The 22,086-nt window shown below is 41.1% G+C and overlaps 1 protein-coding gene across 1 annotated transcript; it reads right to left on the minus strand.

Annotated features, from left to right (window-relative positions):
• Positions 1-17,943: 17,943 nt before the first annotated feature.
• On the minus strand, positions 17,944-20,720 carry LOC131222467 (IRK-interacting protein-like). Its single transcript, XM_058217536.1, has 2 exons — positions 20,257-20,720; positions 17,944-19,546 (listed from the first exon to the last, which is right to left on the minus strand). The coding sequence occupies exons 1-2, from the start codon at positions 20,464-20,466 to the stop codon at positions 18,053-18,055; spliced, it is 1,704 nt and encodes a 567-aa protein (XP_058073519.1). The 5' UTR covers positions 20,467-20,720; the 3' UTR covers positions 17,944-18,052.
• Positions 20,721-22,086: the final 1,366 nt, after the last annotated feature.

The following is a 22,086-nucleotide window of genomic DNA, read 5'->3' on the forward strand; positions in this document are numbered from 1 at the left end:
AGATGGACGGCATGATATAAAACACATACATGACGTTGGGCCCGAGGCGCTCAACACATCACCACACAACCAATGGGGACCACAGAATCCGCTGATAGCAAGCAAACATGGGGAGGGGATTAGATGAGACCCCGGATTCACAGAGGTGGGTGGACCCTGACTGTGGGGCCACTGTAATGTATTTAATTACATACATATCTAATAGCTCATTTTAGAACATGATCGAAAATGAAACGGTTCCGAATTCCAAATGGACCATAGTACAAGAAACAGGGCTGATGGACCTTTAAAAACTTGTTGTGGGCCACAAAAACTTTAGATCAAGATGATATTTATTGGTCGCTTTATCCAGGTGTTTGTGACCTTATCAACAGGTTAGGATGGCAAATAAACACTCCGTTGGAATCCATGAAGTTTTTAATAGTGTATATTCAATCATTATTGTTTACTCTGGTGTGGTCCACCTAACATTTGAGTCAGGTTCATTTTTTATATCATGTGCCAAAATGATATTTCAAAATAGTTGGACGGTGTGGATTTAAGTAACATACATGACTGTGAGCTCCACAGTCTAATGTCTCACCCACCTCGGTGGATCCGGTGTCTCACCCAATCCGCTCCCGCAAGCGTGGAAGCGGGTGGACGCGTATTTCCACCGAAAGCCGTTGACAGGAAGTTCCTTCGCAAGGTGGAATCCACCGGGAAGTTTGTTAGAAATCCTGTCCGTCCATTCGTTTTGCTAGCTTATCTTATGTGACCAAAAATTAATGATATACAAAATTCAAGTTAGTCACATGAGAGGGAAATTTTGAAAGAAATGCCTAAGGTTGAAATTTTCTTATATGTCATTCAACCTCTTTATTAGATTATTACTTTTGAGATGAAGTGAAAACAGAAAAATAAAATAAAATAAATAGACTGATAGAAAACTTTGATGGGCATTAGAATGTTCCAATGGTGCTCACTGAATCCCCATGGCTTCCTGTCCAGTGGCTCATTTGAGATTAGCTAATTCAGATTTGGATCCACCTAAATTTTGATCGAACGTACCTAATATGATCTCGCGAAATGAATAGACAGAATATATTTCTCTAATCATCCTTGTGAGGAGGAAACCCACGACCCGCAAACGTGGGGACAAGCCTGGTGGGGTCCACTGTGATGTTTGTGAGAATCTTCTCCATTCATCGGTTTTGTGAGTTATTTCTTTTACGCACACACACACTCATGCTAGAGGAATTTCACCACTTATAGATACTCGAACTCTTGACTGAGTGTTGAAAGTACTGAGAGTCTACCACCCAAGCAAGAGTAAGGATCCAATCCATTTTATGAGTGCATTTTAGGACATTACCTGGAAAATAAACCATTTACAAAGTTGAAGTGGACCATACCAAATGAGAAATGTTGTTAGGGAAATTCTAGTAATGAAAAATATTGGGTTTGATGGTGATGTTTAACCGAAAACATAAATATTAGCATGATTCATAATTTTTGTGGCCCTGTGGACGTTCAATTATCACTTTATGTTCATTTTTGACATGTCTTAAAATGAACTCGCCCAATGGATGGACGATGAGGATTTCTCACAAACATCACAGAGGGCCCCACCTGGGTTTCGAGCGCCGGAAACTTCCGGAGAAGGGCTTTCGCAGGAAATCCGCGTCCCAAACGTGGTAGTCTCGAAAGCGAATGGTGGAGATACACGTGCTGCTGATCTAGCATGTCGGACCGAAATCCCGTTGTTGTGGGCGGACGCGGATTGTGGGTTGAGGAGTTCACCGCGCTATAGCGTGGTGTGTGTACCACGTGGGGCCGATTGTAATGAATATGTTTTATATCCAAGCCGCCCATCCTCCTTTCAAGCTCATTTTAGGGCATGAGCCTAAAATTAGAATTATATCAAGAGTTCAAGTGTACTACAACAGGGAAAAGAGTGGGGATGGTAACCTCCACCGTTGAAAAGTTTCTAGGGCCCACAGTAACGTTAATTTGTCATCCAACTAATTCATAATGTCATACAAACCTGAATGAAAGGAAAAGAAAATTATTAGCTTAGATCCAAAACTCATATAGCCCCAGTAAATTTTCATTCGTAGGGTTTAAATCTACACTGTTTCCTTGGGTGCCGTCTACCTTAGCTTTGGATATACTTCTGACTTGGGAATCATTCCCAAAAATAATCCGGAAAAACGGACGGCGTGGATAAAACACATACACCATGATCGCCCCACAGAGTATCCACACACGGTATGGCGCGGTGAGCTCCTTGATACAAAATCCGCGTCCGTTTTGGGCCATTAAGACTGAAAGAAAGGAACACGGATTGCCTGTGACTGCGGGGCCCACAGAGATGCTCGTGATAAATCCACTCCGTCCATCAGTTTCGCAAGATCACGTATGGTAGTTAGGACTGGAGTAATCTGGCAGATCCAAAACTCAAATGCTTTACAACACTGTTGTATGCAACGGTTAAAACACCCGAGTTCCGCAGGGTCCACCGTGTTTTCTAAGTGACATCTATTCCGTCCATTAGGTGAGCTCTCTCATTGATATACCGTATACCCCAAAAATTAGCCCAAAAAATAAAAACTCAAGTGGGCCATCCTGATTAAGCGTCCTGTCGGTGAATAACTAAAGTCACGTACAAAAACTTCTAAGTTCATTCAATGTAGCTCATTCCCATTAGGTCCACCTGATGAACTGATTGGATGGAATAAACACCGCATGGTGCACTCCACACGCGACATATGGTTGGCATTTCTATCAGTTCTTCCACGTGGTGTGGCCCATATAATTTGTAGAGCTCACTGAAATTTGTCCTTGAGGCCTAAAATCAAGGGGCTCACCTGATGGACGGAGTGGATTTTATACAGGAATCACATTGGGCCCATCGATCTTGAATGTGGCATGCGGTGCTGACAACAGCCAACGGGCCACACGGCATTGAAAAAGATAGGAACCGCGATAGGGAACCACGCCCTAGGTACCTACTCCCTATTTGGATTACTTTTGCAAACCGAAAGCCACGTGGGTGACAGTTCATGAGATCCACCCTGTCCATTGGATATTCTGTCTCATCTTAACCATTGAACCCAAAATCCATGATCATCCAAATTTCAGTTAGGCCACAACATGCGAAACAAATGAGATGGAATGCCCACCATTGGTTTTATGTAAGGTCCAAGATGATGTATAAATGCCATCCAATCCATTCAACTGATGTTTCTCGTTGGATGAAAGAATTACCCAAATATTACAGTATTCAGAAACCCAAGTGGGCCGTATCACGTAAATTTAGAGGTTTTTTGTAAATTTTTTTTTTGCGGTGGCCCACATGAGTGTTGAATCGGTCTGAATTTTGGAATTGACGACAAAAAATAATGATGTATATGATGGACGGCGTAGATTAAACATATGTTAAATCTCTATACCAAGTTAAAGAAATAACCCCGGTGGGTACCTCGCTCAAGGTACATTAGCGTTTTCCAAAAGATAAGGAACGCGAGATTATAGACTAGCTGACTAACTGCCTTGTCATCCCAACGTGGATATTATAGCGGACGAAATCGAATTGCGTACCAGTCTCTTATCGTACTTAGTAAACTCAGTTGGGCCCACTGTGAATGTACGTGGTTTATCCACGCCGTCCATCCATTTTTCCATATCATTTAAGGGCTTTATCACAAAATTGAAGCATATACAAAGCTCAAGTGGATCATACCACAGGAAATAGTGAGAATAATGACTTCCACCGTTGAAACCTTTCCAGGCCCCACAGTGATGTTTATTTGTCATCCAACCTGTTCATAAGATCATACGGACATGGATTAAGGAAAAACACAAATATGAGCTTGATCCAAAATTTCTGTGGCCGGCAAGAATTTTTCAACAGTTAACGTTCAATTCACACTGTTTTTTGTGGTGTGGTTCATTTGAAGTTGGTATATATTTCATTTTTGTAAGAAGCCCTAAAATTATCCAGTAAAATGGATGGACGGAGCAGATAAAATACAAAAATCATGGTGAACCTCACAGAGTTTACTCGGGACACAATCTGCTTCCAATGCAGACCCGAATCTACACATGCAAGTTTTCAGTATTGGCAAGTGCGACTCATAAAGCAGTAATCCACACCATTGGTCTGCTTGAACCCAATAACCCATACCGGGTTTTCATAAAAATCCAACACCATTTGAGTCTTGAAAGGCTTGGTTTTGAGTTGACCCTTCGTCCACTTACGATATATAAACAACAAGGTGGAGTCCTGTAGCACCCCGAGTTTTTGAAACCCGAGTATATGACTCGATTTTCAAAAACCCTAGTATTAACCTTTAAAGATAACCAAAGTCCACGTATATATATTTCTTTTCTTATTTTCTTCTTCAAAGTGAGCAGTTTAGCGAAAGATGGATAAATCAAACATAAAGGAATTTGCATATACATTCAAATTATACAAGCGGTTGCCCAAATAACTTATACAAATCAATGTCTCCATATTAACAATTATAAGAATTATACATTTGCACATGAGAAATAATAAAATGCATATAAACTTAAGCTGCAAAATCACGCAGCTTCCTTTGGTAAATACAACCTAGCATCCCTGACAATCATACCCTGCACCTCATCAATTTGATCATGAATATCATTTAGGCCACCTGTGCTACCTATACGTTTATATATTTGATAAATAAGTGACCAGCTCAGTGTGAATTCTCCTCAAGATTATACACTGTCATATTAGGTAAGCATAGTTATAAACAAAAAGCATTCAAAATAATACACGATGCAATCTTATTAAATGCATGAATGCGTGAGTGCACATCAACTGAGGATGCTCATCTAGTTGGCTTTTAGGAAAAACTCATGCATGTAACCAATCACCAGCGAAAGTATATCGAACACACGTAGTACCAAGCTCACCGAAAGTGGGCCGATAGTCGGTGGTTTGGAAACTAGCGAAACGATACCATAATTAAATCCTATAGGCACGTGCTACAGCATCCAGAATTAACCACCCGTCATCGCCCATATGATATGAATGCATGATTAGCTCATCCTTTATTATTTCATCTATAACCAGTCAGTTTAATCTAGCTCAAAGGTCACTACGGGGAGCTTATCACGTAGCGTAGGCCGACAGCTCGGGCATAGGTCTCATACCACCATCCCCAACTTATGATACTACCACCTTAGGATGTTTAATGGAAGCCCATTGACTAGTGGTCAATCATTATTCAACATATGGAACTTACCATCACATGATTATGTAGAAGTAAATCATCAAGCTACATAGGGCAAATACTAAGTCGAAGCCACATAGGGCGAATAACAAATCGAAATCATATAGGGAAAATATCAAATCGAAGCCGCATAAGGCAAATATCAAATCGATGCGATAAAAAGACCATCCTCAAAAGCCACACAAACACAATAACCCATGGATGGTAGGCCCACTTCAATATTCACATCATTCAAAGTAACCACTAGATCGAGGGCCCATTATAGACACAATCAATCAAGTTACATCCAAGTATGGGTGTACATTTATAAGTGGAGTTTCTCACTGATTGATATACCAGTTTAAGTTCAATAAGCAATCTACAGGTAATCTACAAGCATGAGAAAATATGAAGAATAAATATTGAGCATGTAATCTAACATTCAACTCCAACAACTAGCACATGTAATTATAAGATAAAGATATCAATTATCAACTGAAATAAAAACTATCACTTAAGCTAATATATAGTAAAATGAAAAGCTTAAGGGGAAGAAATCATCACCTGATGTGTCGAATTGTCAACTAATGTCATTAGAAAGTGCACACGCCCTTAGACCTGGATCCTACCATGAATTACAAAATTGTACCATTAGATTCAAACTTAACTTACTATTTTTGTTTAAAGTGTTGACTTATAATTTAGGTCACTTAGGTCTATGACTTCATCCTAGAGTTTAAGTTTAGACTAAATTTTTAAGGTTGAACTCTAATTGGTGTTTAATTAATTATAATGTTAATTTAATAGTTATAAAATATTTATTAACATTAATGTTACAATTAATATTAGCTAGCGTAGTAATAATAATCATTATGATGATATCAATTAGTACAATCTACTATCAATGATAATATTTAAGAATGATAAGTGAAATGCTAATATTTAATAACTATAAATTTTTTATTTATAATAACTAATATTAGCACGGATAATCTTCTAATAGTTAATCATGCTTAATAATTGCAATTATCATAGAAATAGTAATGATATTAATGCTCGAAGCAATCTATTTTGGGGAGAAAAGTTAACTTACATTACTTGACTCAGCAGCTTGCCTTGATGCAATTAAATGTGATTTGGAGGTGAGCCTCACCTCTTGAACTAACTTGGCAATACCTCCCCTCCACACTCCTCTCTTTTCCTTTCTCTTTTCTTCTCTCCTCTCTCTCTCTTTTGTGTGTATACACACACACACACACACACACACACACACACACACACACACACACTCAAACCGACATGCCAGCAAGGTTACTAGACTAAACCAGACCTGCTTAAGTCGGACAACATGACCCAGCAAGTTTCAGCTGAGTCGAGTTGACTCGAGATGGCTCTCTCTCTCTCTCACTCTCACTCTTCGTCTTCTATCCCTGGCCTTTCACAAGGTCTGGAATGGACCGGACTCGTGCCCTGACCATGGCCCCAACTCGGCCAGCTCATCCTAGTAACTCGAGCAATCACACCAGTGAGTCACGAACCTCTTACTCGGGTCATGATTCGAGTTCCCAAACTCGAACTCACTCCCTCACCTTCTCATTCTTCTTCTCCTCATCTTCTTTCCTTCTGTCAAATACGTCCATCCAGTATTCAGCAAGGTTGAGACTTGTCTGCAACCCAACCTAGTGAACGGACAAGCAACCTAACATCGGCCAGTGGACCCAGACGGGGTCTGGTTAAATCCGATCGAGTCACACCATGAGTTGCTAAACTTGGCGGAGCTAGATGGATGCACGAACGCCTTCTCACTCTCCTTTTTTCCCTCTATTTCTCTCCTTCTTTCTCTCTTTTCTTCCTATAAAGCCTCTGTGCTTGTCCTAACTCGACCCAAATTGAGCTGGACTAGCCAACTCGGTGTAGTGCGGCACCGAGCTCAATGCTAGCACTCGTTCTCTCTCTCATGTTTGTTGCAATCTCGGCTGAAATCCTGAGGCGAGTGTGGTCCATTTATAGCTCTAGGGTTGGTGTTTAGACGTCGTTAATCTCATATAACTCGCCTGGTTGCACGACCATACCCTCTGTTTTCAGTTTGCATGGGGACAATCCTTCACGTGGGTTGGATTCCTAACGTTATGGCCCACCAAACAAGTGTCTTAGATTGGAGAATGAGGCCCACATCATCTTGGTGGGTTCTTTCATTGGACAAGGAAGATGGAGTGGCCTCTCATGGTGAATTTCTATCAACGGTCTGAAACTTCAATTCGAACCCTCTGGATGGACCAGATGGGTCCCTTGATCACTATGGGGCCCACTAACTTCATCGTGTTTCACCCGAGTGCAACGACTCGCGAGAAATTCCGCCACGCTTTCTTCTCTCGCAGAGGGAAGATTTTCTCGGGAGAAATGCTACGGTCGTTGCTGCCCCAGCGTGGATGGCTGAGATCATCTACGAAGCTCAGGCAGAGAGCTTAGATCGCGCCAGCGCGATTTCCCGAAATGGAAAGGCTTCCCACGCCATCTCGCCTAACAGATGGTTGCCTGCCTTTTTTTGACGTCGAAAGGATCACTGAGATACGCCCAGATGGAGGGATGGGATGGCTCAAAAGCTAACGCACGCGATCGCCAAGCTGGCGATGAAAACAGCGAGGTTCCTTGCTTCGAAAGGCAGCGCACGCCACTGATCGTGCTACCATTTGTGCGTCTGTACACGTGTATGAACAAGTGTGGATCACGTGGTTCTGGTGGGTTTTGTCAACCGAACACGATGGACGGCTTGGATCGTCTCAAGGTGGCCCACCTTGATCACAATGGATCAGTTTTGGAGAGGCTAGAAGCACACCCCTGCTCGCACAATTGACCACTTGCACCTGTCGCTGTGAGCACGCACGTGTGCATGGATTTGTAAAAACAACGTGGTTTTTGTCAATTTTGGCCTCCTGTCGCGATGGACTGCTCAGATCACGAAAGTGGGCCCCTATTCATGGGTCATAATCAAAACTACGGACATATGTCCATCCGCTAGCAGAAAAACAAGAAAAAGGGAGAGGAATCCTTCCTCTTTATGGGAAACCACAGGTCAAAGCCAATTTGACCAAGGCGTGATCCAATGCACCTCGAGTGCACTTCCTCTGGTGCACACACAAAAATGGTTGTCGGACCCACAAAGATGTTTTTGAGGAATCCACTCTATCCATAATGCTCAAGGGCTCAATTGGGCTATCTTGACCGGAGATGCGATAGATCTAATGTTTAGGCGGGACATACTAACCAAATCATGGTCTTTAAGTGCCGAATACATCGATCTGACGGTCGAATCGATCACAATTTGACCATCAACGGTCAGAAGGTCCTAATGGGTCATTTTCAAGTTCAAGACTTGTCACTATCTAAATAATAACATTAATTTTAATTTAATTTAATTTGATTATTATTACATGGATATATATATATATATATATATATATATATATATATATATATATATATTGTCATGTTGTGGTCCCACTCTCATCAGTACTACCCATCTCATGATTTTATATTAGTAAATATTTAACTATTATTGCTATTATTATTACCTATACATTGTTATTTATTTATCTTTTTGTTTATTTATTTATTTTATTATTATTATTATTATGCCTATACGTAAGATGTGAGACTACTCATTGTGCGTCGTTTAGCTACATACCCTAATATTAGGGTTTCATTATATTAAAGCGAGCTACACCACTTGAATTTCTAATTACCAAATCACGATTTACTCAGCATTTAAATGATCCAACGATTGGATTGACTAACATTTAATTATCAATAACCCTTGGGGTCCTAACGAATGTTTAGGTGTGATCTGGGAGTTGGATATGAAATCAGATAATCCTATCTGTGTTTTCAAATGATGGATCTTCCTACGGACATTGTAGACCTGATAAACGGTGGATTTAGAGTAGAATGATCATAGATGTTCGAATAAGTTAGGTTTGTACTTATACTAACTTGGATTACTTGGTAGCACCCAAGTACAGGAAAGTACGGGGCATTACAGCCCCACTCAGAAAATCAAGGTGTCACCTTTTCATGATTTCCTGTGGTATGCCCCAGCGGAGTTATTAGGGTTGATTTATGGTCCTCGGGCCTAAAATGACATGGGCACACATGACCGAAGTGTTGTAAAGTATGTCACAACTGAGGATAGCTGGCTCTTGTTATTGACTCAATCTAGTCATCCATCAATCGAGAGTAGATGCACTCGACCCATGCCCTCAGTGTTGAAACTCACACAGTCTACTACTAAACCGTGAGTGGGGATCCAACTCACTCGCATATTCAATTGACAAACACGGAGTGAGAACCTGTAATCTAAGGAAAGTAACCTTTCACTGGCACACCAGATGCTTTGTTACATCTTTTTCAATAGCTTAAGCTATAAGGTAGACTTTATTATTTATAATAAATAAAGAATTTATTGACATGCCCTATATAGGCATTCCAATCAAAATGAGAATAAACTGCCCTTCAATCTTTAGAAAAGTTTTAGTTAAAAGCATCTCTAAAAGACTAAAAACCGTTGAAAGATCATATGGGTTAGGCAAAATTTATCTTCAGCAAGTCATGGGAATGATTGGCAAACTGGATTTACATATTAGAAAACCAACCAATCTGATCTTGACCAAACTGTTTAGACCTTTTGGATACTTAAAACGCGCACCACTCTAATGAAACCATCTCCCAACCAATCTAAAAGGCTTTAAAAATCCAAACAGATTGGATAAACATGGTCCTCATTATGATCCAAAAATGATTAATAGATCGAATTAGCGAGCCTGCAACTTAATGAAATTAAATATCGGCCAATTGTCTAGAATACCCGAAAACTTTAGTCGCGCATGGTTTTGGTCATGCTACATTTGTCAGACTCCAGGGGTAAGAAAATCAAAGGGAGTCAAGTTGAAAGGATCATTGGCACCTCCCGAAGACAACTATCGAATCGATCGTCCAATGCTAGATACAGTAAAGAGCATATTGAGGCCACTCATCCTTACTCCCAAAACCCTAAAAAATTATATAAAGCAGTCAATGTGCATAAAAATGATAAAATTGACAAGAGGCCCTTCAAGGGCCACCTATCTAAAATAGCCGCCATTTTACTATATACTCCCTTTAGCTGGTCGTCAAAGCTGAAACTATGAAAAAGTAAGCCTATAGCCTACAGGCGGCCCTTCAATGACGTTTGTCTAGGTTTATATAAACCTCAAAACAACAAGCTTTTGCGTGGTGAGCAAGAGTTAGCAATAGGCAGAGAGGTGTTGTGAGGTAGAGAAGACACGCTAGTGGGACATTCACATGGTTTGGGTGTGCAGGATTCATATGCTACACCTACATTGAAACTCTACCAGACTTAGGAGAATTCTCAAATAAGCCACTAAAGGCAAGAGTATGGTTGGAATCAGGGTCATTCGACCATCCCTTTTGTAGAAAAATAGTATCTACTTTTTCATTTTTCTTCTCACATTTCAAATCATTTGGCATTCCACTTCACACAATCCAAGAATGCCCACAACATGCAGTCACTTATTTCTATAATCTTCCTCTCATATATATGTTCTCCTTTATTTATTTATTTGCCTACACAGGGTTTAAACAGTGTGAAGTAAGGATAAGTATTGTTTATTTCCTTTTACCTTCTTCAAAATCCATTAAATCATGGCAAAGAGAAACCACACGTGGTACAAGCAGAAAGAGGTGTCTAACCCCTTCATTTTCTTTCATCGAGGCCCTTCTCGGAAGCCATGCTTGTAGATCAACTGTAGGAGTCACTTGAGTTGGGAATCTTGTGATTTTTCAATCCTTAAGCGATTCTATCATTTTTAGCTAGCTGTGGATTCTAAACTTTGTTTGGCCAATGGTGACTCCAAGTCAAATATGTTTCTATATCTAAATTGACACCTAATATTTCCAGCCGCACAAACAAAACAAAGCCAAAAGTTAAAAGTTGAGGAAGTGAGGGCGTCCGCTCATGCAGGGCCATTCACGTCAATGTTGGTATATGCAAGACTTATGGTTGTTTTATATAGGCCATTAAATTAGTGGACTCAATAATAAACTCCATCATGGATAGACCATGCCAAAAAATCTCTCAAATCGAAATATTTCAACCATTGAATCTTTTGTCTTTATCTCCACTGAAAGCATAATGTTGGTACATTACTTCTCAACCATGTATTTACCTGCCAACAATGAAAATGCAAGAGTTCACCAAAATTTTCAAGTATAGTTCATCCATGATGGTGTTACCAAACTAATGGCTTGGATAAACCAACCATGGCCTCTGCATGAATAGGCAATTTTCCTATTAGGCCTCTTATAAACTTATAATGTATACACAAAATATAACTATTTTACTTGTGAAGTTTTAATATAGATGTACTTAGTTTTAATTATTTGTTATGGGTAAAACTGAATTGATCCACTACACGAGAAGCGTAAACGACCACAAGAAAAATTGCCTCGAACTTGATCCGATTAGAGTACCGGGACGAGCTTGCCGAGATAGTAGGGCACAGAGCTTGGAAGATATAATAAGTGACTCTCCCGACGAAGAGATGGACCCTTAGTCGACCCCAAGCTAAGCGACTTAAGGGCATAGCTCGATGGAGGGAATCATCTCCCGAGCTGACTAGATTGACCACAACCAAAGGCGAAACAAAAAACCCGGAGAGAATTCCCGCCTCGAACTAAGAAAGAAAGATTCGATACGATCCTACTCGATAAACACACCAATCGATGTAGGCTCGGCGATACCTTCAAAGGTAGATTCTCATCCAAATAAGGACCCTCCAACGAATCTAGTAGATCCCATGAGGAAATGTAAGTCTCGACACCGCCAAAGGACTCTATAAGTATGCCCACTGCATCGAAGAGAGGTAAGAAAATAAAACCCAAGCTCAAGCCTTTTAATCCGAGTCTACCTACCTGATTTAGGCATCAGAGGGTCTACAGTCGTCATCGGCTCCCCCCATTGTCTACATCTTCATATTCCTGTGTAGGTCTATTGGTGGGCTCGCCTCTGCGATTGATCACATTTGTTCAACCAGATTCTGGCGATAACATTATTCATAATATTGAGCTAATCCAAGTAGACTCAATTGAGTCTAATTCAAACCTACCTTACTTGGCTAGACACCTAGTTAAATTGAGTTTTTGGCTTTTTGAACTATGGTTGAGATGGTGCAATGACTTGAATAATTGGTCTTCTTAGTACTGGCACGACTGAGCCTTAGTCCAATTTCACACTTTAGCACTCATGCGTAAGTTATTAGACTTAGAAATGTGCTTGATAGAAAATTATCTTTTCATAGTTGTAGATTCATGTACACGTGATCATGGTTTCAATCATTGGTTCAACATAAGTTTCTTAGGGTGGCTCGTATGTATAATCTCCAAAACTCAATGATCGCAATCATGATCATCTTGGCACATGGACTTTCTAGGGGACATGAGTGGCGATCCTGGGAAGTGACATGTGCAAGAGGAACTCAATTAGCCTAACATTTAAAGGAATGGTTACTAGGGTTGAAGTGGAACAAGTGGCCAAGATAAAATGAAGAAATAATAATCATGTGGTGCCCTCCAACATGCAGGGTGGGCCATCAACATCCATTGAATGTTAAATCACCAACCATCCCTTTAAAGGCATTATGCTATGCACTGGCCAATAAATTGTATGGTATATTTAGTTTTTTGGTTTGTATTAATGGAGCCGAAGTCCATTGTTCAGTGATCTAAAATATGTGTATGTATATATGTGTGTCTTTGTATGTGTGTGTGTGTGTTGTAGACCCCTCCCCTTTTCATTTCAAAACCACCCTAAGCATCTCATAAAATCCCACACCTACTCCTTCCCATTTCCAAGCCTTCCCAACTCAAGGAGAAACCCTATTAGCCTTAGCCATTCCATTCCTCCACCAAGGAGAGGAGAGAGCAATAGGAGAGAGTTCAACAAAAGTCATCCTGGTCCAACCTTAGCTGCCTGAACAATCAAAGCCTCAACCCAAGTCACTCGATCTAATCCTTACAACACCACCATCTATCCTACCGTCTAACTTTTAACTAGCTTCAGCCATCTTACACAAGCATCATGTAATATTTATTACCTTCTCCACCCCCTGCTTATCAAACCCATAGCATCGCATCACATAACATGGTGCATCTAATCAATTATGAGCGTATCCTCAGCGGCTTGCTGATATAATCAAATCCTATCCATCGGAAATCTTGATCTATTAGTTTATGCTTTGGCAAGTGGAAAAGTCAAGGGGGATTTATCCGGCTGAAACTACAGCTTGTCATAGGCATTGTATTCAACACTACATCACCACACACACATCTTTACACACATAACACTCAACACCCGATCAATTTAAACGTGTGCTTTATAACTCACCGGGTTAAACAAATCTTGCCCATCAGAAACTTGGGATGGTTGGTCATCGCTTTGGTAAGTAGGAGAGTAAGGCGAATGTATCCAACCCAAGCTACAACTTGCCATAGGCGTTGCATCTAACACAACATTTCACATAGTTTTGCATCATTAGTGTGTTAGAACTAATCTTAATCTTCAACAGTTTATGAGATATTGTGAAGTAGAGACCGCGTTCATACGGGCAGAGTGGGTGTCTAACCCCTTCCCTCTCTGTAACCATGGTCCCTTACTCAAGATTGTCAATTGCAGATCAAAGAGTCATTTTAGGACAAGGAATCCCCGTATTCTCTATCTTAACGTTTCTACATGGTCTAGCCAACTGTGGAATCAGATTAACTGGCTAATGGTGACTCCAGTCAAATATAACCATTTCTATCACATTTAAATGCTAATTGGTTCACGTAAGCGCGATCCACCCAGGATCCATCGTCCACACACGTGTATACACACATGTGCAGTGGAAAAGGTTCTACGAGGTTGACCTTATGGGAACTTCTCATGAGGCCGAGCTCTGTGAGCCCCTTTGTGATGTGTGTTGGACATCCACACTATAAATTAGATGCACCCTTCCATTGAAACCTTCATGATTGTTTATAAGGCCCCGTTAGATATGGTTCAAACATCCAATCCATCATGTGTATCCTACTTGGGATGAAGGGTCACACCAAGTTTCAACTGAATCCAAAACTCAGATGAGCCCCACTAAATACTTTTAGATGTTTAGGCATGATTTCACACAATTTCAGATGGTGTGATCCACTTGAGTTTTGGATATGGATGATTTTTAGGATATCCCATAACCTAGAGGAGACCAACCAAATGCACGGTGCGAATGTCCCACATGGACCATGGTGGGGCCCACACAACTTGAGTTAATGAGAAGCTCACATGAGGTCGACATATAATACCATGAAATCCCTCTCCTTCAGCCCATATATATACATATACATATATACATATGTCTGCATGTGTGTGTATGCTCTTTTGGGAATTAGTTTCCATGGGAACTTTATGAGAACTTTTGAGACGTCAAGTGGGCACAAATTCCAGACGGTCCACTAAATCAGTCACCTCATGAAATCCCTTGGAATAACATCTTGGCTTGATCTAATAATTCGGGGCTTGGGAGTTTCCACTTTGCTATGGCACATCATATTTTTGGATCAAGCCAAAAAGTTAGCCTAGCGGGTTTCATTAGTTGACTTGTCTAGTGGACCATCCAGATTTTACAACTATATGTGCTAAAAGTTCTCACAAAGTTTCCATGAGAACGGGTTCTAAGAGAGCATCTCTCTCTCCACATACATATATGTGTGTGTCTGTATACACACACATACGTGTTTGTGTGTGTAAACTTCACCTTGATCCATCATTGTAACTGCCCAATATGTACAAATCTACGAGCCTTTTTCCATGGCACACTCATGCTACAACGTGGGGTAGGGTTAAAGCACGCCCACTTGTCGTCACACTTGATGGTAGAGGCCTTTCATCCTTACCCATCGTAGTCGACTCACGGGGGGTGACCACTGACCACACACAAAGTAATAACCACTAGTTTCAAATGGTGTGCACTGCATTTCGAAAATCCCAACAGACCCATGTGCTCAAAATACCCCATATTAGAAGATACCATGTGTAGAATACTTGGGCTTTATTGTTTGAACCAAAAAGGCTGCCACAAGCATTTCTTTGTTGGCTGCCTACTGAAATGCACAGAGCACGGTAAAATTCCATCTGCTAAATTTTAGTACTGCACGGCCCATATAGAGTTGGACCCAAAATTTCAACAATCTGAATCACTGAGCAATGGGACACCAGGTCAGTAAACTATCTGGCTATAGTTTTAGATTATAGTATGTTCAAGGTGTCCCCCACCTAATAAGTGTCCTGAACAATAGGACCCACTTACATGCATGCGCTAGCTGCTGGGTGAGTAAACTAGCTATAGTTTTAGATCTAATCCAGATCCTCTGCTTGCCGCACATAGGAGAAACCTGTTTGTTGCAATATGATTGGACCACCCCACCGTAGACCACATTTAATGCAGCAGTGCTGATAATGTCGGTGATGACATGTAGCAATCACAATGCAGAGACAAGAAAAACCAGTCTGTTGCAAGCAAACGATTCGGATTCAGATAGAATCATAAGCATGTTTCAAGGTGGGCCCCACCTGATGAGTGTCCTCAATCCCAGGGAAGGCCGGAAGAGAGAGAGAGAGAGAGAGAGGCAAGTGGTCTATGTGTAGGGGACCAACTGGGGGTTAATGATGGTACCATCTTATCTTATGCCCATTGCTTGAGAATATTGCAAACCAAGAAAAAGCATGAAACAATCATAGTCTGCTGAACTTTGGCTGCTCAAAACCTCAATGATGAACTTCCAGTAGAGAGACTAGCGATCATGGATTGATGACTCGTCTGAGCTGACTCAGACTCGATCAAGTTCGATCCAAATCAACACCATGAGTCAGCATAAAAAATATGGAGTGACTTGTGTCGACCGAGTTGCAATTTGTCCGAAGCCTGAATGTGTCGGTCCGAGTCGCTGAGCCTTAAATCCAAGCTTCCGAGCCTCCTTGGAAATCAAAGTGGCCTTCCCATCACCTCCTGAATACTCAACATGACACGTAAATGGATGGATTCATTGTCCATTTCCAAGGTGGGCCCCACTATATTAGTGATTTGGGTCATCCACACCTGGCCAAATATAAAGGGGAGAGAGTGTATGGGCACTAGACATACACTCAAAAGTCCTGAAAAATCAGTCCCTCAATGCTAACCCTGAGTGTTATTATTATTCCGTGTTGGGGCCTACATGCTGAGGCAGTCCAATGATTTGAACCGTCCATATTCTCAGCATTACATATGTTATAATAATAACACTCAACTGATGATCTGATCTTTGATTTTTTGGAGTTTAATGCAACCCAATGTTATAAATTCATCTAAACAGAGATGGTTTGTATCATCCATTGGGACCATGTAGCATAGTAAATCATTCAAAATACTGACGGCTCCAATAATCTTACCATCTCAGCATGAGGGTCCCAACAGAGCTATTCATGCAGGGATATCAAGTCGCAGCAGATGCAAAACGAACTTGGTAAGAAATGTCAGTCCGTATGTCCATGTCATTGTGACAGCCTAGTCCAGCAAAATGAGGGTGGCATTGTCGCACTGTGGAACATGTAATGCAATCATTTACTGGAATGTCCAAGTACACAACTCTTTTAAGCCTTCATCCGATATTCGCATCAGTGAGTTTGTGCATATCAGGTGACAATTTGCGGCTATTAATAGGCTATGTTTGGATCACAAATCAATTCAATCACAAACATCTAGAGGCGAAAATCAACAATCATGATTGAGGAAGTGGCCCTCATAGCAATTACATACAAGTTGTACTTGAAAAAGGCGTCACTGCAGTTTGGAGCCAGCCCCTCAATACGAATGCTGAGGAAATTGCAATTCGGTTGAAAATATGGCTGTTTCCTGTTTACTAGACTAATAATCAGAGCTCTATTCAATAGCACACAATCTTAGGCTGTGTTTGGATGCACAAGCTAATTGAATTGCAAACATTCAGTTTAATCAAGAGGAAATGATCCGTATGACTCAAATTGCAGTGACAGTTCTTTAGGGTCCATTTGAGTTGGGAATCCTTCAAAATAGACAGCTACACTGAAGTGGCTCTTTCCTCTGCATAAACACAATTAGTTGCATTATGCAGAGGAAAGCACCACTATAGTGCTGAGAATCTATGTGGAGGGCTTCAGGCCTGCCAAAATCCCAAATTGGGATTGGACTTAATTCGAATTTTGCAGGATCTCATACCCAAATGAACCATTAAACTGCAACTTGAAAGTTACATAATTGTAATTTGGAAGCCAGAAGCTCAGTACATATGCTTGTGAAAGAAACTATAATTTGGTTATTTCAACTGCATTAGATATTTTATTAGACTAGTAATATGAATCAGTTCAATAGCACATCCAAACACGCTGTTAACGTTCATACTACAAATCACAAATTAAGCAGCAATGCAAAAGATTGATGGGCATAAACATGGCAACTAATAGGGCCATGTTTGATCGACAAGAGGACATTTCAACAGAGAAGAAAATTCAACTTCATCATCTGCCAGTCAAACAGATCATGCTCCAAATCACAGAGCACCATGGAGAAAACACTCACATCCAATCTAAGAAATCAACCCATCTTCATCTAACTAAATCCAATTAGAAAAACATAAAAGCCCACATTTGCCCATTAATCGAATACCAAAGTTAGAAACAGCTTACAAACATCTCTAATCAAGATTACACAAGCGAACTATAATATAATCTGTTAACCTGCATTTTTGTACCTGCAAAGAACCTTGCACCTCAGCACCTTATCTTCAACATAGAATCCCGGCATTACCATGATCTTAACCCGGGCTGGGGCCTGAGACTGCTGCCTCTCGAATAGCATATCCTCCATGTAGACAGGATCGAAGCTTGTGTTCTCGTCGACCCTCAAGATTGCCAATGGCGGGCTGAAGGAGAATGAAAGCAGATGGAGCAGCCATATGCATTTGGCTGCGACGAAGAACGACTGCAAGAGCTGCTCAGGCCATGGTCTTGACCAATCCAGCGCCGAAATGATGCAGCTCATTTTCTGATCACAGAACCGGCTGAATTCTTCACTGTAGTATTTGGTTCCCTTCCTCAAGACCTCATTCCAGCTGAGGTTTCTCAATGCAACGAATGCCGAGAATTTCGCCTGGCGGTCTTGATGGGGATCCAAAACCTTCTGTGACCCATTCTTCTGGAAAATGCAGTTCTCAAAGTCCTGGTGGAGAGCCTGGTTTATCATACCTTCCAAGTGATACTGTCCCCATTTTGAATGTTTGGAATGCAGTGTCAGATTGTGGGGCTGGAGAATCAAATTCAATTTCTCCAACAGATTACCGTCTGTCTCTTCAACCTGGTTGATGAGTGTCTTGCAGAACTGTTTTACTGATAATCTCGCTTCCGAAACTATCTGCAAGAAGCCTTCCACCATCACTTCATGGCTGACAGGCATTGCACTGTCTCTGCCACCATCAATTGATTTCCCTCTCTTTGATAGATTAGGCCTTTCTGGAACTTGGGCATCTTTGCCATGCACCGCCTGCTTCAAGGCCTTCTTCAGTTCATCACAGTATGTCTCTAGATGAACCAGCTTCTGTTTCAGTTCTCCCAGTGAAGATCTCATTTCCGACGCCTCCATCAACGCGGCATCTCGGTTCTCATTGGCCTCAAGAAGCTCTTTCTTCAACGATTCGAGAGACAACATTCCCCATTCCTTAAGAAACTGAGGTGCATCTTCATATTCTACAACATTCAGTGATGTTTGAATCTTGGGCTTCTTCTTCAACCGAGGGAACAACCATGACAGAATCTGCCCTCTGTTCTTTGGCTGGTGTGCATGGATTGAGGGATGGGAATCTGTAACCGGCACTACAGTATTAGAATTCTTGTGGTTCTTGCTACTAATGTAGAAATCTCCTGACCTTGTTCTCCTACTCGATTTCTGAATCTCCATGTCAGGGGATGTTTGAAGAACTGTAATATGGTTCGCGCATGATCCTGTTTTGAGCTTGTGATCTTCCACTGGCAGGACATGTGGTTGCTCTCTGCCAACCAGTGAAGAAGAGAACCTCCTTCTCGAAGATAGAATCGCCGTTTTACGACCGGAGAGATTTGCTTCGTCATCGTATTCTCCTCTTTCTAGTTCTCCCTCATCCCACATCTCTGATAATCCTCCATCATCCGGTTGAATATGATGGGACCCAGGTAACGGTTCTTCTTCATAACTCTGTGAAATTTCTCCAACTGTAAGCCGCATTTAGATCAACAATCTTTCAACTGATCTGGTGATTACTACAAATTATACTAAATTGCTGAAGTTTCTCTGTTCAGGTACATATGATGATTGATCATGAGATCTGGCCGTTCATTTTTTCGATTGACCTTCAGTAATCTTAGCTGTTGATCCAAAAGACCACATCAAGGGATTGGCCAGGAACTAGTATCTCCCCTGTGACTGATCTTATTCATCCGAAAATGGACAATTATACAACCAACGGTCGACACGGTTCAAATGAACGACGTAGGAGATATTTTGTATATATCCCATCCATAATAGGTCCCTTGAATGAACGATTTGGATCACCAGAAAGTGGGCCTCACTTGCATTTATTGGGTCAAATGCATTCTAAACCTTATGCTACAATTAATGCTGAAGCAACTGTTAACCAGAAGAATGAGATTGATTAACTGAAAAAAAAAACTCTGATATGATTTAAACATGCTTTTTGCTTATAGTTTTTCCTCAGTAAATGAAAATGAAAGAAGATTCTGGAAATTTCATACGAGAAACGTTCATTTACTGCAAAACCCATGAAGAAATTGGCTCCTAAGCTAACACAAACAGCTGAAAACACCAAAAGAAAGAAAACCCACCAGCAGAAATTCATTAAATAACCAACATGAAACAGAAAAACTCCACGGAGACCGTGGACTCACCGGCATAAAAACAGGGTAGTCTTGAGCAGAGAACTGATTAGAAGAGCGCAGAATAGATGGAGAAGGAGAGCTTTGATGTCTGAGATTAGCAGGGCTATTCCCTTGCAACAAAGCAGCATGAATAGCCCTGAGCTCAACCGCTTTAGCGACGGCAGCTTGGATTTCTTGCCTGCTGATTTCATGCCCGTGCTGAAAGATTTCAGCAGCCATGGAAGGTGAAGAAGTAGAAGAACCCAAAAGGAAAAGAAGCTGAATTTCAAGATTTTTGGAAGAGGAAGGAGATTGAAAGGAAGCGTTGAGGAGTACCAAATACTGGAATGTGATTTGCAGGGATTGTGATCATATCCAAACGAGAATGTGGAGAACCATAAAAAAAGAGAGGAATATGTTTGGGATTGGGAAATTCAAGGATGGCGTTTGGGTCCTTGAGCTGTCTTTTTTCTTGTCTTTGTTTGTTCTTTGTAAGAGGAGATACTCATGTGGGAGAATGGAGCGGCGGTCCTGCTTTTTTCCGTTAACCTCATACCTGTACGCAGTTACCAAAATGCCCTCCATGTACTGTGAGCATCAGAATAGGTGTTTTGTGATCTTGACCGTCCAGATGATGGCCCCAGCATTGATGCCGATGGGCCACAATCCCCAATATGTGAAAATGGGGATTAAAACAGATGGTTAAAAATATATAGCAACGGTCCACATTCGGACAAGAAAAAGAAAATAAAACAAAAACAAAAGAGAAATGTTAACGTAGATTCTTCTAGGTGAGTTTTCCATGTGCCTTTCTATTTCTGCCAAACTGTCTTTTGTCTATAACATCCGAACCGTGCAAAATGTGGACCACAAGCTAAAATTATTAGATGCAAAAATACAACGATCCAATCATTAGGAGAGTCACAGCTTTTGATTGAGTCAGTTCATTGGCTATTCATGCATTTTGATGGTGTAGCCCGTTAGATGAGTGAACCTTTCTGGTTTTCTCCACAAATGACCTTTATGGTGTGGCCTGCCTTTTGCACGGCTAGGATCTTCTAGACAAGTGAGACTTTTCACAACTTCAGATACAATAGGATACATAAAGAGTAAACATTCCCCAGATAGAAAACGAACGAAGGAGATTGTTTGGGTATAACCCACCATTGATGGGCCATCACACCAACTAACCTGCTAGGTAATTGGATTGATGAGTCACCTTTTGCATGGGTATACCATAATTCAATGTCCTAATTATCTCCATGTTCAACGGTTATAAATGCCCAGAGAATTTTCGTGGACCACATCTGTCGTAGAGTGTGCCAGTAACATGGTTCAGTTTTTCAGGCCATGGCCCATCAATTGGTCAGATTGTATCATTGGGCATCTTCCCGAGCAGGACTGCTGAGAGAGTTATGGTGTATATACTCATTGAGAAATGATCCAGTGCTCCTAGATGCATCAAGACACTTGGCCAGTCCGATCTATCTATCCGGACCGTCCATTGGTTTCTCCACAAGTTTCATGGAATGTCCCTCAAAAATTTCAACAATTGGATGATCCCAACCGTCCATAAGTTGACTTTATTTTTATAGCCACCAATTTTTCAAAGCCATGGATGGATGGTCAGAATCGCCTGATAAAAAGTGATTGTCCAGAACTATAGTCAATCCGTGACGAGATCTAATGAAAATGGATAAGATTGTTGACGGGCATCTTTTTTTTTCTGAAGATGATCCTGACCGTCCTTTTTTTGTTGGTTATTGATCAGATGGTTGGACTCATAGAATCGAGGTGTGCTCTTTTCACGGTGGGCCATGAAAAGAGTACAGACCTAGTGGACTGTCCAGATCAATCGAT

The sequence above is a fragment of the Magnolia sinica genome, chromosome 13 (assembly GCF_029962835.1).
Source record: "Magnolia sinica isolate HGM2019 chromosome 13, MsV1, whole genome shotgun sequence".
NCBI lineage: Eukaryota > Viridiplantae > Streptophyta > Magnoliopsida > Magnoliales > Magnoliaceae > Magnolia > Magnolia sinica.

Coding starts and splice junctions, on each gene's coding strand:
- LOC131222467 (XM_058217536.1), bottom strand. CDS start 20,466: ATGGCTGCTGAAATCTTTCAGCACGGGCATGAAATCAGCAGGCAAGAA. Junction 19,547..20,256: donor ACTACCCTGTTTTTATGCCG/GTGAGTCCACGG, acceptor GAAATTTCACAG/AGTTATGAAGAAGAACCGTT.